Below are 13,988 nucleotides of genomic sequence, written 5' to 3' on the forward strand. Positions count from 1 at the left end.
CGAAATATGGCATAGATCAGTATGACTGAAAAGGAAAGGTTTTAAGAAAATGACAGCCTCCTGCCAGAAAGTCTTTTATACCTTGTGGGATTCAAGAGAACAAACTAGAGAACCAGTTTTCAGTTCCCCTGCCCATATTTGATAGTGAGGATTGGTGGTTGATTGTCTGCTGAAGCCAAGTGGCTTGTCGTCAAATTTTCTCAGTGTTGGTTTCTACCTGGTATGGGCATCAGGGCTCTTTTCTTTGCCTCTCGATCTGCCCTGTTGTTCCCTTGGGTAATTTGAGAATTTTCCTTTTGGTGCCCACGGCTTAGGCCTAATGTAGCCTCTTTTCTATCTGGAGATAACTGTCTTCTTCCAGGATTTATAATATATCCCAGATATTTAACTTGCTGCTTTGAGATTTGTGCTTTTTTCTGGGAGATCCTCTAGCCCTAGGTCCCAAGGAAATTAAGGACTTTAATGGTATTCTGATCTGAGGTCTCCATGGTGGGGCTACATATTAGTATGTCATCTACATACTGTAGAATGGCCCCTTATTTTAGGTATATTTCCCTTAGTTCCTTTCCTAGGACCTGGAAGAACAAGTATGGGCTGTCCTGAAACCCCTGAGGCAATACTGTCCAGGTATATTGTTGCATTTGGCCCGAGTGGGTGTTCGTCCACTCGAAGGCAAACAGATACTGAGATGAGGGATGAACTCGGATGCAAAAGAAGGCATCCTTGTGTCAAGCACAGTAAACCATTTGGCATCTTCAGGAATCTGGACTAATATATTATAAGGATTGGTCACAAGTGGATGTATAGGGACTACTGCATCATTTACTGCTCTAAGGTCTTGCAACAGTATTCCCCATTTGGCTTAACAACTGGCAGAAGAGTGGCATTGCATGGATACTGACAGGCCATGTTTTAAGAAATGATCTATGGGCAGTTGCAAACCTTTCTTGCTTCCAACTTTATAGGGTACTGTCTCTTGTTAGGATAAGTGACTTCTGGCTTAAGGCTAGTTTTTACAGGTTGGGCATTTATAGCCTCCCAGGGATTCCTTTGTCCCAAGGAAATTAAGGAAGGTTAACTGCGTGTAGAATATGACTGGGAATAGGCCCTTGTTCTTCCAGCTGATTTGCCTTAGTCAGAATCAAGAAAAGGGGCTGCTCGGGTCCTCCTAATCGTAATATGACTCTGAAGGAGCCCAGAAAGTCTCTTCCCAGTAGTGGGTTAGGACACTCAAGGCACAGCTAAAAAGGCGTGTGAGATCAAATGCTGTTCAAATTGACAAGAGAGGGGCCAATGAAGAAACAGGTGTGAGGCTTTCCTTTGACACCAGTCACAGTACAGCTTTTGGAGAAAAGAGACACAGCGTGAGAGATCAGGACAGAGTAAGTGGCCCCCCGTATCAATTAAAAAACTGGTTTTCTTACTGCCACGTCAAGGACCACCCAGGGCTCCTCGAAGGAGATAGACATCTCGTGAAGGGGAAGCTCCCAGAATGCCCAGGCCACCTCAGTCATCCACGGCCATCTTAGGAGCAGGAGCCCCCCTTCCCCTTCAGGATTGGGGACAGTCCCACTTCCAATGACCTGTTTGTTTGCAGACTGGGCATGGACCAAGGGGTTCTTTTTGGCATTTGGGGGCCCACTGGCCAGTTGACTTGCATTTGAAGCGTTTCCCCTTGCTCGTTTTACCTCCAGGTGGTTGGTTAAACTTCCTTGGCCCCCTTGGTTTGTCCTGAGGTTGCAAGGCATGGCTGACAGCTATGGCCATCAGTTTAACTTGAGCCCTGGCCTGAGTGTTTTCACATCGGGTTTTCTCTTCTTCTCAGCTGGATATCAATTATCAAATACCCCAAAGGCCACCTCTAGGAGTTGGGGCATCGGGGTTTGTGGGCCTAATTGTAACTTTCGGAGTTTCCACCTAATATCAGAGTCAGACTGGCAGATAAAATGTTGTCCCAGCTGGGACTGACCCTCAGGAATGGATGGATCGATGTTAGTAAATTTTCTAAATGGTGACAGAATCACAGGTTCTTTTAATATTCCTGTCATTTTTTGCCTATGTCCATAACTGAAAGGAATGTTAAATTTCAGTTAGAAATGAGGGAAAATAAAGATCAAGCTCATAGGTCCCCCTAAATTCTATTCATGGATCCAAGGTTAGGAATATCTGGTCTAAAGATTTCTGAAAGAAATCGGGAATCCTTATTGTATGCCTATCAGAAACCATGTAGGTGGTATGAAGAAAGGGGTGGTGCAGAGCCACCTACAACTGTACAATTACTGTATATCCTTTATTTTGTATGTTTGGTTTATCTGGGCTTCTTGATTCTTTCTTGTCTTTCTCAGCATGGCTTTTATATTGAAGTAAAATTGAAACTAGTTAGTTCTGTTTGTTAAATGATGTTCTATTTTTGTTTTGTTTGCTTGGATTCTTTTTTTGTTTGATTTTTAAACATATTCCTTAGTCATAGGGGAGGCTAAAACTGCTGATTATTTGGGATCATTTATTCATGCTATGTCTACCTTCTATCTACATAAATAATTGGACTTTAAGTGTGGATAGAATTAAAATATCCAACTTCAACTTCTGTCTGTTGCCTTCAAAGGTTTTGAAGTAGATCTCTCCACCTTTTTGACCCTCTCCCTCGTTGGTTTCCCAAACACTGCATTCTCCTGGACCTCTCTTGTCTTCCTGCTTCTCTTTTGGTCCCTTCTGAATCTTGTCATCCATTTCACACTCTACTAACCAGAAAAATGTAGGCATTCCCCCCACATTAGGCTTTGGGCTCGTTTTCTCTTCTTTTTTTTCCCCTTGATAATCTCTCTTAATGCTCACCCCTTTCCCGTGTTCCTCGTCAGTTTTAATGGACCCTCTACCCTCTACTGATTGTCATCTCCCTTCCAGTAGTATACATGTGTGCTGTCAGAGTTAGACCCCTAAAATGTACTTGGTTGCTCTCAAAAGCATCAAAATCAAGTCCAGACTTCTCTTCCTGGTTCACAACCTCTACAGTGTGGTCCCTACAGACACTGCCAGTCTTCTCCACCATGGCAAGCCCCTGCCATAACTCTCTTACCTCACACTTCCCTTGGCCAACCAACTCTCAAGTATCCAAATACACCTAGAATATCTTTCTCTTCCAGCTGACCCATAAAAATTATATCTTTGAAGACTCATTTCAAGTCCCACTTTCTCCAGTTCCAGATGCTCCCAACCTAATTATTTTTTCCTCACTGCTGATGTTCCAGTGGTACTTCAGATGGTGCCTTATCCATCTAATTAATTCTGACTCTTGTTTTGCCATTTATTAGAGCCTACCTCCTATTTAAATCATTACGTATGAGACTGGCTCTTTCACTAGATTATAAATTCCAGAGGACTAGGGAGTTTTGTCATAGTCATTTCTGTGTTAGGTACAGTAAATGACTTGCTTGTCCTGTGCTCATAAGGTCTCAACCAGATTTAATTCATTTGTGGGTAGTGGTTGGATGATTGGACCCTAAAATTTTGAATGTCTCTAAGACATATACCCAACCCCATTTTGGCTATGATATTCATCAAATACACAAACATATTACTGAGAGTATTGTTTTTGTTTCTAAAATTGGCTAAATGGAACAAGTCTCATTAAAATAAACAGAAGTTCTGGATTCTGTATTAGAAGCTGAGATTCATTCTATAGGTATTTCTTGAGCCCTAATTATGTATCCAGCACTAGGGATGCATAGCTTTGAATAGAAAGATCTGTACTAGAAGGGCTTACACCCTTACCCTAACCCTATCTTCATAAGAGTTTGGAGTTTCTTGTCAAGAGTTGCAGGAGAATTTACATTTCTTAAACTGGAAAAAAAAACCCTGTTTATTCCTTTATTGAAATGTTATTGGGACTTCCCTGGTGGCACAGTGGTTAAAAATCCACCTGCCAATTCAGGGGACATGGGTTCGAGCCCTGGTCCAGAAGATCCCACATGCCACGGAACAACTAAGCCAGTGCGCCACAACTACTGAGCCTGTGCTCTGGAGCCCGTGAGCCACAATTACTGAGCCCATGTGCCACAACTACTGAAGCCCGCGTGCCTAGAGTCCGTGCTCTGCAACAAGAGAAGCCACCGCAATGAGAAGCCTGCGCACCACAACAAAGAGTAGCCCCCTCTTGTCACAACTAGAGAAAGCCCACATGCAGCAACAAACACCCAACACATCCAAAAATAAATAAATAAATTTATAAAAAGAAAAGTCAGGGAATTCCCTGGTAGTCTAGTGGTTAGGACTCTGAGCTTTCACTGCTGAGGGCCCAGGTTCGTTCCCTCATCAGAGAACTAAGATATTGAACTTCCATGCCAGTGACCTTTCAAGGATGGCCCATGGTATTCAGATTTTAAAAAGTAATAATAAAATAAAATAAAAATAAAAAGATTTTAAAAATAAATTTAAAAAACTAAAATGTTATGTGTCACCTGGCTAACTTAGAAGTGAAAATCACACAGCCTTAGCTGCAGCACCAACGCAAGCCACAGTGTATATGTTGTCAACAATAAGGAAGTATAAAAAGAAAAGACACATTTATTAGGTTATTGCTGATTGTAGTTTATTTAGGGCTTGGTTATTACTGTTATTTTATATATTCCCTATCTCCAACTTTAATAAAGCCCTGCAACAGGCCGGTTTTTATTTATTTATTTATTTATTATTATTATTATTATTTTGTGGTACACGGGCCTCTCACTGTTGTGGCCTCTTCCCGTTGCGGAGCACAGTCTCCGGACGCGCAGGCTCAGGGCCATGGCTCACGGGCCCAGCCGCTCCGCGGCATGTGGGATCTTCCTGGACCGGGGCACGAACCCGTGTCCCCTGCATCGGCAGGCGGACTCTCAACCACTGTGCCACCAGGGAAGCCCAACAGACCGGTTTTTAAATTTCCTTCTTAGTATCATTTTATGCCTTAGGCTGGGAAGCACTAACAGAGGTTTTAAGCAATAGTAATAGCATTTACTATTTTTATTTTCTAGTAGTAATAAAACATAATATTTTAGTTTCTAAACTAGTTCTAATATATGTCCAACATTGTACTAGAAACTGGAGATATTACTAGAGGAAGATGCTTGTGTGGGAAGCTCTGGACTTTTTCTCAAGGCTATTTTGGCACTGGACATTAGGGACATATACCATGATTTTCTGAAATATGAGTGCTAACTGAGGAGAAATTGAACATAAACTCTCAGAACACAGTAGATTAGCATAGGGGAAATGTTAAATGCCTTTGTTGAAAAATGTAAATTATGAGGAACATATACATTCAGAAAGAGTAAAGAGTATTTTTCAGATGTCTCTGTATGCATGTGTAAAGATCTGTGGCTTCAAATTTGACTAGATTTTGTTTGTTTGTTTTTCAAAATCTTTTCTAAGAATTGCCCTGGTGGAAAATATTCCTGAAGGCCTTACCTATTCAGAAAATGCACCATTTCACTTATCACTTTTCCAAGGCTGGATGAATTTACTCAGCATGGCCAAAAAGTCTGTTGACATAGTATCTTCCCATTGGGATCTCAACCACAGTCATCCATCAGCATGTCAGGTAAGCTGCATCCTCTAATGTGTGTGAAAATTTTACTTATGTGCATTTTATACTCAGTATTCTTGCTTCCACTCCTCAAGTTCAAGCTCATTTTTTCAGTCTATCTATACCCATAGTTCATGTCCAGTATTACATTTATATGTATGTGCCATTGTTAATCGTAGGTTGCTCAGCTTCTACTAGAATGCAGTGCTTTCAAGGGCAAAATCACATCTCATGTTTGCAAACAAGAGGCTCTCTATGCAGCACTGCTGTATCGGACAACTTCAGAGGTGTCTTGTGGTGTCCATTGATGGCACACCCCAGAATTCTGCTTTGCACAACCTGCATGTTTACAGTTTCAATTCCGTAACTGCTTGCTGAGACATTTAATTGGTTAATTGGTGTCCTAATTTGTCTTTGTGGCTCAGAACCAACTTTTTTAATAGTGGAGTCACACTTCCCGGTATAGCTGTATATTCTTGACTCTGTCATATTTGAGTGAAGAGGAAAAAGAAATTACTGGTTATAAGAACGGCCTTTAGAAAACTGACTAAATGATCTGAATGATTTCTGAATGAAATGTCCTGGAGATAAGAAAATGATCCTGGTAATCTTTTTTTTTTTTAATTTTTGAATTTTATTTATTTATTTTTTTATACAGCAGGTTCTCATTAGTCATCAATTTTATACACATCAGTGTATACATGTCAATCCCAATCGCTCAATTCATCACACCACCACCCCGATCCTGGTAATCTTTAACATGTTTTTCTTTATGTTGGTACAACCATGATAGCACTGAGCTATCAAGTATATGACCATTGCCCTACACTTAAATGTCCTATGGGGGGGTCAAGGATAAAATTAATTTTGTCTGTTTGTATACAAAATGTGTTGGCATTAAGCCTATAATCATTACCTCATTGGTGCTTTGATTTGCTTCAATTATACTATTTTAAAGTCAAAAGATATTAGAAAATAGGTACAAATAAACAAAAATCCCATAAAGGCTATACTAAGAAGAATTGGATAATTTTACTAATTATATTCTGCACTGTTCTACCTCTGCTGAAGCAGGTGCTACAGGTACTTATTGCAGCATTTATCATCCCAAAACTTAGTGGTTTATAAAAATAACAATTATTTTTGTATTCATGATTCTGGGCAGCGTTTGTCAGAGAACTTGTCTCTGATCTAAATAGTGTTGGCTGAGGTGGCCTACCTGGGGCTGGAGGGTGCAAGATGACTCCTCACATAGGAGCATCTTACCTCAGATGGCTGGAATGTCTAGCAGCTGGCTGGACTTCTCTCTCTCTGTATGTGTCTATCATCATTCAGTAAAGCGGCTTGAATTATTGACCTGTGGTTATATCCTAAAAGGGCAAAAGCAGAAACTGTGAGACCTCTTAAGACCTGAGCTCTAGAATCCCAATTGCTTCCACCCTATTCTATTGGTCAAAGCAAGTCACAAATCCAAGATGAGAGGGGTAGCATCCATATGGGAATGTGGAGAATTGTTGGCAGGCATCTTTGGAAATTATATACCACAGTGCACTCTGGCCACAGCAATCCATCTGTCTCTCCCACATACAAAATGCACTTCTCATCCCCCAAAACTTGTATCCCATTACAGAAAAGGCTCAAAGTCTAGGATCTCTTCATCTGCATCAGAACAGGATCTGAATAGGACTCCTCATGAGGGCTTCTCTTGATTTGGAAACCTGTGAACTAAAAACACAAGATACATGCCCCCCAATGCACACCCCCAACATACAATGGCAAAATAGAGATGAGATAACTACGATAGATACTTCTATTCAAAAGGGGGAAATAGAGAGCACAAATTAGTCATTGAACCCACAGCAGTTTTAAAAGCCAACCTGGCACACATCACCAGTTTTCCGAACTTGGAGAACAGGGAATGTCTCTAGACTGGGATCTAGTTCTGCTTCCTGGGGGTGCTTTCCTAATCTGCCGTTCTCAGAAACTCTTTGCTCCACCCTCTGTGTTTTTCTTTCTTTTTCATAAGAAATAGCCTGTGCTTGCTTCAGACTTATTTCCTTGGTTGGCTTTCTACCAATAGAAATCTGAGGCCCCAGAGACCTCTTTTCATTTTAAACCACCTCTGTCCTTTTTTAGTCCAAAATGGAACAACCCGTTAAAAACTTCTGTAAACTTTCTATGTATCCAGTTATAATCCACTCTATTAGCAAAAGGCCACACCACAAAAAACTCACAGGTGGTCTTTTTCTACTTTGGACTGTGACTCAAGATGCTTCGGAACCTCACCCTTGAATTTTCCAGGAGCCCTTTTGAGAGGCAGCCCACCACCACCATCGCTTTTAATCCTTCAGAGGTCTCAACGTGGAATCGTACAGCCACAGCTTTGATTTGATCCTTACCCTGAGGTCATTTCTCATTTTGAGAATGTTTTTGCTCAATTGAGAGACTGTCCTAGATTTTCTACATTTCTCTCAAAATTCTGCATGAAAATGAAATAGTTTCTTCTTATCATATACCACCAAAACTTTGATTGATAATCTGACTGAACAATCTGCTTAGCCAGATCCCCAAATCCACTAAGTCATATTTTCTATCTCCTACTTTACAGCAGGCAGTAGCGTTGCCAAACTTTCTACCATTACTTTCTCAAGGCCTCAAAAGCAATTTCTTCACTGTTCTTCCAGCCTTGAGTAACAGAATGAGATTCCAGCCCCTACCACCACCGAGTCCCAGAGACAATGCCACATGCTTTAAGTTTTCACAACAGTCGTTTCTATTTAATTTTTTATTGTGGTATAACAAACAACTCCAAAACGTATTCATTATTATTTCCTATGATTCTGTGACTTGGTTGACAGTTCTTTTGCTTCAGTAGTGCTGGCCGGGATTACTTATGAGGTTGTGTTTAGGTGGGAGGGTAGCTGAAGCTGGACTGCCTGAGGGCTGGACACATCTCATTCTCTGCATGTGGACACTCATCATTCAGTAATCTAACCCAAGCTTTTTATAAGGCAGCTGGATCCCAGGAGAGTGAAAATGAAAACTACAAGACCTCTTAATTCCTGGGCTCCCAGAACTTTACTTTGGTACATTCTGTTAGTCTGAAAAAGTCACATGGCCAGGCCACAATCACTGGAGGGACAAGAGACTCCAGGACGAACATACACAGGAATGGGAGGAATTGTTGGCAGCCAAATTCCCAGGTGGTTTGTATACTCACAAACCTTTGAAAAGAGCTGAACCAAACCATTCTGACCTCTTGCTCTCTGAGCCCAGCAAACCCTCCTGGTGTTCAGACTCTGGGAGAAGATGGGTCATCAGAGAATGGCACAGCCTTTCCGCGTCACGGTTCCTGAAGTCACATCATGGTCAGTATTCAGTACTGCTCACAGGGCAGTGATGAAATGGATGCGTGAGGCTCTAGGTCTGTTTTGCCTAACAGTGCCTAGCATGGTGCTTGATGCATCCTGGGTGTTCAGTAAATATTTGTTGAGTAATAAATATTTGTTGAATGGAAAGATAAACAAAGCTGGATGCTAGTTAAAGTGGTCAGGACAGATTTTAATCAGTAATACTGTTGCAGTAGGGAAGAGGTCCAGGTGAAGGGAACTCAACTTAGATTTGTACAGAGATGCCCGGGTACTTTATATAGGAAGAATGAGGGAGATGGAAGGGCGTGACAGGGGCCTGAACAGGGTCAGGGAAGTAGAAATTTATAAAAAATGGTCCATGTGTGAACCCCATCTGGGATTGCTAGCTGGTGCTTTTCCAAGTTAGGCTCCTACCCTCCCACATAGGCTGGGAGACAGGGGCCTATCTTCAGGTGTTGGCAGAACAGCCTATTCTTTGGCAATCTTGAGCTTTCTTAGGCAGGCACTTTAATGGGGGCTAAGGGCATCCTACAGATGTGGCCTTGAGCTGTTAGAAACCATGTTAGTGTTTGTTCAAGCCTTTTAATGGGGGAGGAGAGACAGAGGTAGGGCAGAGCAGGGTGGATGAAATGATTTGTGTTGAGAGTCTACAGTCCTTATAGGCCAAGGTTGAGGGCTGGTAGAGAAGTAGACTCAGAGGATCCTGGCTAGAGTTTGGTCAGGGAAAAAGTGTTTGTCAGTTGCATGGCTTTAGAGTGAATTAAGGTCGATGTTACACATGCAGAAAGAAGGTAACACTTAGCTTAATTCAAGTCACTCTCCAACAGCTGGCCTACTGCCAAGAAATGGAATTTTTCAATTTGCTGTCAGTAACCTGGCTTTTACTGAACTCACCCAGCAGTCCTTTAGGAGGAGACCCCAGTGTGAACTGATATCTTCCGGTAGAGTCATTCTGCGCCCACCAGCGATGGCTTTTTGCTGCCTCTCATTCCCCTAACAGCACCAGGCTCCTTTACAGTTTAACACCAGTTGGTTTTCTTCAGAGTTTTGAGCTAATTTCACTTTGCCTCTTTACAAGGAGAGAGCTGCATTTGCAGACATGAAGGATAGAGGGGCTTTACCTGCTTAGGAAATTAAATGGACTCAAGCAGGATGTGAGACCCATCTCTCATGAACAGCTCTCCCTACTCCTGTCTGCTCTTGGCCCTGAGTACCATATCCTGGAAGGAGTGGTGAGCAGGAGGGAGGGGGGAGGTTGACAGCGGAGTTCGGAGGGTTGCAACTTCAACAAGACAGTAACCTTTCTCCTCTTCCTCTGGTCCACTGGTGGCCAAGTGACTGCCACTAGTTGAATACCAGGCATGGAGTGTAGTCTTTAAAGAAAGAACAAGCGTGCCTGGTTTGCTCCATTTCCCATCTCCCCTCCCTGACCCTCAAGCCCTAGAGCAGTGTTTGCAAAAGGACTTAGGATTCAATGGCCCAGAAGAACTTGTCTAAATACCACATGTCTTGGGCCTTTAGAGATTATTTTTCAAGAGCCTGGCTCACTCCTTCCCACCCTCTCACCACACCATAGGGGTAATTGTACAGAGATCAGGAATGGAAAAAAGAAAGCAGGTCCTTGCTGCCAGCTTTTTCTCTCCAGGTACACTTTAAAGATCCATATCCTGTTCTCTCCAGGCCATCAAGTTTTACCATTTCTACCAAGGAAGGTACTCGCTGAAAGCCTATTTGATTTAAATTTTACCTGATTTTATCTTTCAAATGGAAATAGGAAATTAAAGACTTTACCCAACCTTTCAAATTTTGGATGGCTAATCTTTGGACCTTTTAGCATGTTTTTATTTTTACCAAGCCCTCATAAATATTGGGATATAGTCATTGATTGACTTATTGCACACAGAAAAAAGAATGTTAAGAAAATGAAATTCACACTGTAATTACTCAAGTGAGCTAATTAAAATTTTTAAAAGATGTTTCAGAAAATTGGCTCAGGTTCATAGCTTATTTTCCATTAATATATTTTTAAAAGAAAATATTTTTATTTTGAGAGGCACAATAGTCAAACAGGACTATTCTAACAGACTTCTAAACCAACAGAGCCTGAAAAGTCCTAAACGGAAACCATAAATGGTAAATAAATAAGTAGGAGTTATAACTGAAAAGCAGCCCATCTACTTATCATAATGCAGCTGTAAGCAAAATACACCAAGGAATGGTATAGCCAGTGGCAGGCAGGCCCCAGCTCAGCAGAAAAGGGACACAAATAAACATGGCACATGACATCTGTGTGTTCTCTGGATGTCTGTGTCCTCTCCGGATGCCATTTTGTAAGAGTGAGCTATGGTCATTATTAATAGGATGATGAATGCCTACATTTTTTTTTCATTTGCCTGGAAATAGACACATTCATTAAAAATGCACTTTTAATCTGTGCTGCCAAAGGGTCGCTATTTTAATTCCCGCCCTGAAAAACTCATCTTGTTTTTCCTACTTCGCCCTGGGTGTTGTTAATCTTTTTGTGGTTGTTTCCTTCTGTGCTGAAAGAAACTGGGCAGTGACCTTGCTCTGGATCACAGTCATGTTAAGGGCTAGTGAGGTCTACAGTTCCATGGAAATTATATTTTCATATTTAATCAAAAGACATGGTTGGGCTAAGGGTTTTGTTTCTTTCTGTCCGAATGATGAGTTTAGACCCTGAAACATTAAATTTCTAGGACAACTTGATTGCTAATTTATGGGATACAATGATGGAGATTTATGAAATCAAGACTCTTTAGGAAAAGCCAGGAAATATGATTTGACAAAGGCTTCTTAGTAGAGCTACCTAATTCATTGAGCAAAAAAGTCCTATTCTCTATGAGTTCATTGGAAGAAACCAAATAAAATAATGAATGAGCTACAACAACTGAATCTTAAGGAGATGTATTTATATGAAATCAATTAGTTACTGGCCTACAGTGAGCCACGATTACCAGTGGATGATACATCACAATTGTTTAATTTTGAAAAATTATGATTTTTAAAATTGAACAGTATTTGCTCAATTTAGTAACTAGCATGTTTGAAAGTTCAGTGATCCAAGAGGTTATTTTGGAAAGCATAAGCCAGGATCCTGTCTCTACACAGTAAGTGGTAGGCAGACTGTCAGTGGTAGACAGACTATAGAAATGAGTCAGGAGTATAGTTTATATTTCTTTTTATCTACTTATTAGCTGTGTGACTTTGAGCTAGACGCTAAACTCTCTGTGCCTCAGTTGTCTCATCAGCAAAATCAAGGTGATAACAGAATCTACCCTCATAGGTTGTTGTGTAGATTAAATTAGTTAATATATGTAAAGGGTATAGAACAATCTTTGACCATTTAGTGCCTATGTAAGTGTTTATTGTTAAATTCATGAATGTTATCATTCACATTTACTTACTTAGGTGCACACTGCAACTTTAGTTCGAGTCAGTTTAATTGTAGTAACAAATAATGAGTTCTTACTGGGTACTTTACACTAGAATCCAAGATGGTTACCATGTAAAATTAAAAGAGGAATATAATTTCTACAAATGTGAGACTCTGGGTAGATAAGAAGGATTAGGAAAATTATCATTATATATGGAATTCTAACTTTTATTTATTACAAATTTTTACACACAAACACACACACAGTGTCTTGCTCTCACCCATCTGTCTATCTATGTATACATATATACATGCATACACATATATCCCTCTGGACAACTGACATCTTGAATCTTGAATACGCAGGAAGTAATGTGATCTTATCCAACCTATAGCCACTTCTGATTTTTGTTAGTTGGTCAATTGGTTGGTGTTTTGCTCCTTGTTTTTGTTTAAGTTGAAGTCCCCTAAGGCCAGGCAGCATTCAGTGATCTCACTTTGGTGGGATGCATCCTGCCATCCCTTGATTAGGCAGCTGCATCCCTGTTTGACTCAGGTCTCCAGGCCCTGTCTTGTAGCCCACTCATTCCTTCCTAGCAATATTCTTCCTAACTGACTATCAATGTAGATTAAGCAACAGAAGAGAGATTTTGTTTCAGCCACCTATAAACCCTTTCCTTGTGATGTTTGTTTCATAGCTATCTTCATGATTTGTTCATAAATGATATTGTTAACATTTTCTATTACTATCACTTCATACTTTGACCTGTAATATCTCTTAGCCATCCTCAGGGAGCCTGCAGTCTGGTGGAGTCAGCTAGGACTCCACACACTCCAGTACTTCTCATTCCCAGTCTCCACCATCTTATTGATTCTCCATCTTCAATGCCCTTCTAAGCCCACTCTTCCTTTCTTTCCCATCCCTGCTGTTCCATTCCCTCTCCAAGTCTACTGAAGTAGTCTTTACACTCATTCATCGTGCAAACGGTCAGCATCTACTCTGCAACACGGGTATTTCTGGAACCCGGGAGAATCCTATTTTTGACAATGTTGTTTCCATGTAAAAGTCTGATAAAAGTATCCAGAAATGTTGCAGCCTCATCATAATATTTAATTAGAATTTCTTTTCTTTATTACTATTTTGTAATCTAGGAAAAATAAAATCACAATAGTTCCTGCTTTTCATTTTGCCTGAAAGGAGATGAGCATAGTTGGTGGAGAGGGGTCCTTTAAATAATTGAAATTCTTCCAACCTGTTGTAATTAAGAGGTTGGTATATTGTAATTAGTAGGTTGGAGTGAGACAGCCAGAGAAGGTAGGATATTATGATACAACATGGAAAATGCACATTTCATCCTTTGTTTTGATGTAGATCTGAGGACTTGAATACATTTTTACTATATTATGGCAAACTTCCTATAGTCTATTTTGTGCTTTTATGGAATTATAGGGAAAAATAAAACATGTATAAATTAGTTAGAACATAATTAGGGTACATACTGATGCTCTGTTGTTATTTGGCTCAGTTTAGAATCCATTATTTTTTTTATTTTCAGTTCTCAAAGTTTGGTTTTATGGAAAAGGCAAACTATCTAGGAGGCATTTGCTACAGTGGAAAGACCACAGGTTTGGCATCAACCATATTTGACATGACCAGCAGTTT

At 40.6% G+C, this 13,988-nt stretch overlaps 1 protein-coding gene across 1 annotated transcript in view; it reads left to right on the plus strand.

Moving 5' to 3' along the window:
- PLD5 (phospholipase D family member 5) overlaps positions 1–13,988 on the plus strand; it is a gene marked incomplete at its 3' end in the record, with an annotated part of 495,790 nt that overhangs the window by 281,722 nt on the left and 200,080 nt on the right. The window contains exon 3 of the mRNA XM_079935705.1: positions 5,407–5,575. Within this exon, the coding sequence (XP_079791831.1) occupies positions 5,407–5,575 (169 nt within the window). The remainder of the gene's footprint in view (positions 1–5,406; positions 5,576–13,988) is intronic.

Source organism: Stenella coeruleoalba (genome assembly GCF_951394435.1).
Source record: "Stenella coeruleoalba genome assembly, chromosome: 1".
Lineage (NCBI taxonomy): Eukaryota > Metazoa > Chordata > Mammalia > Artiodactyla > Delphinidae > Stenella > Stenella coeruleoalba.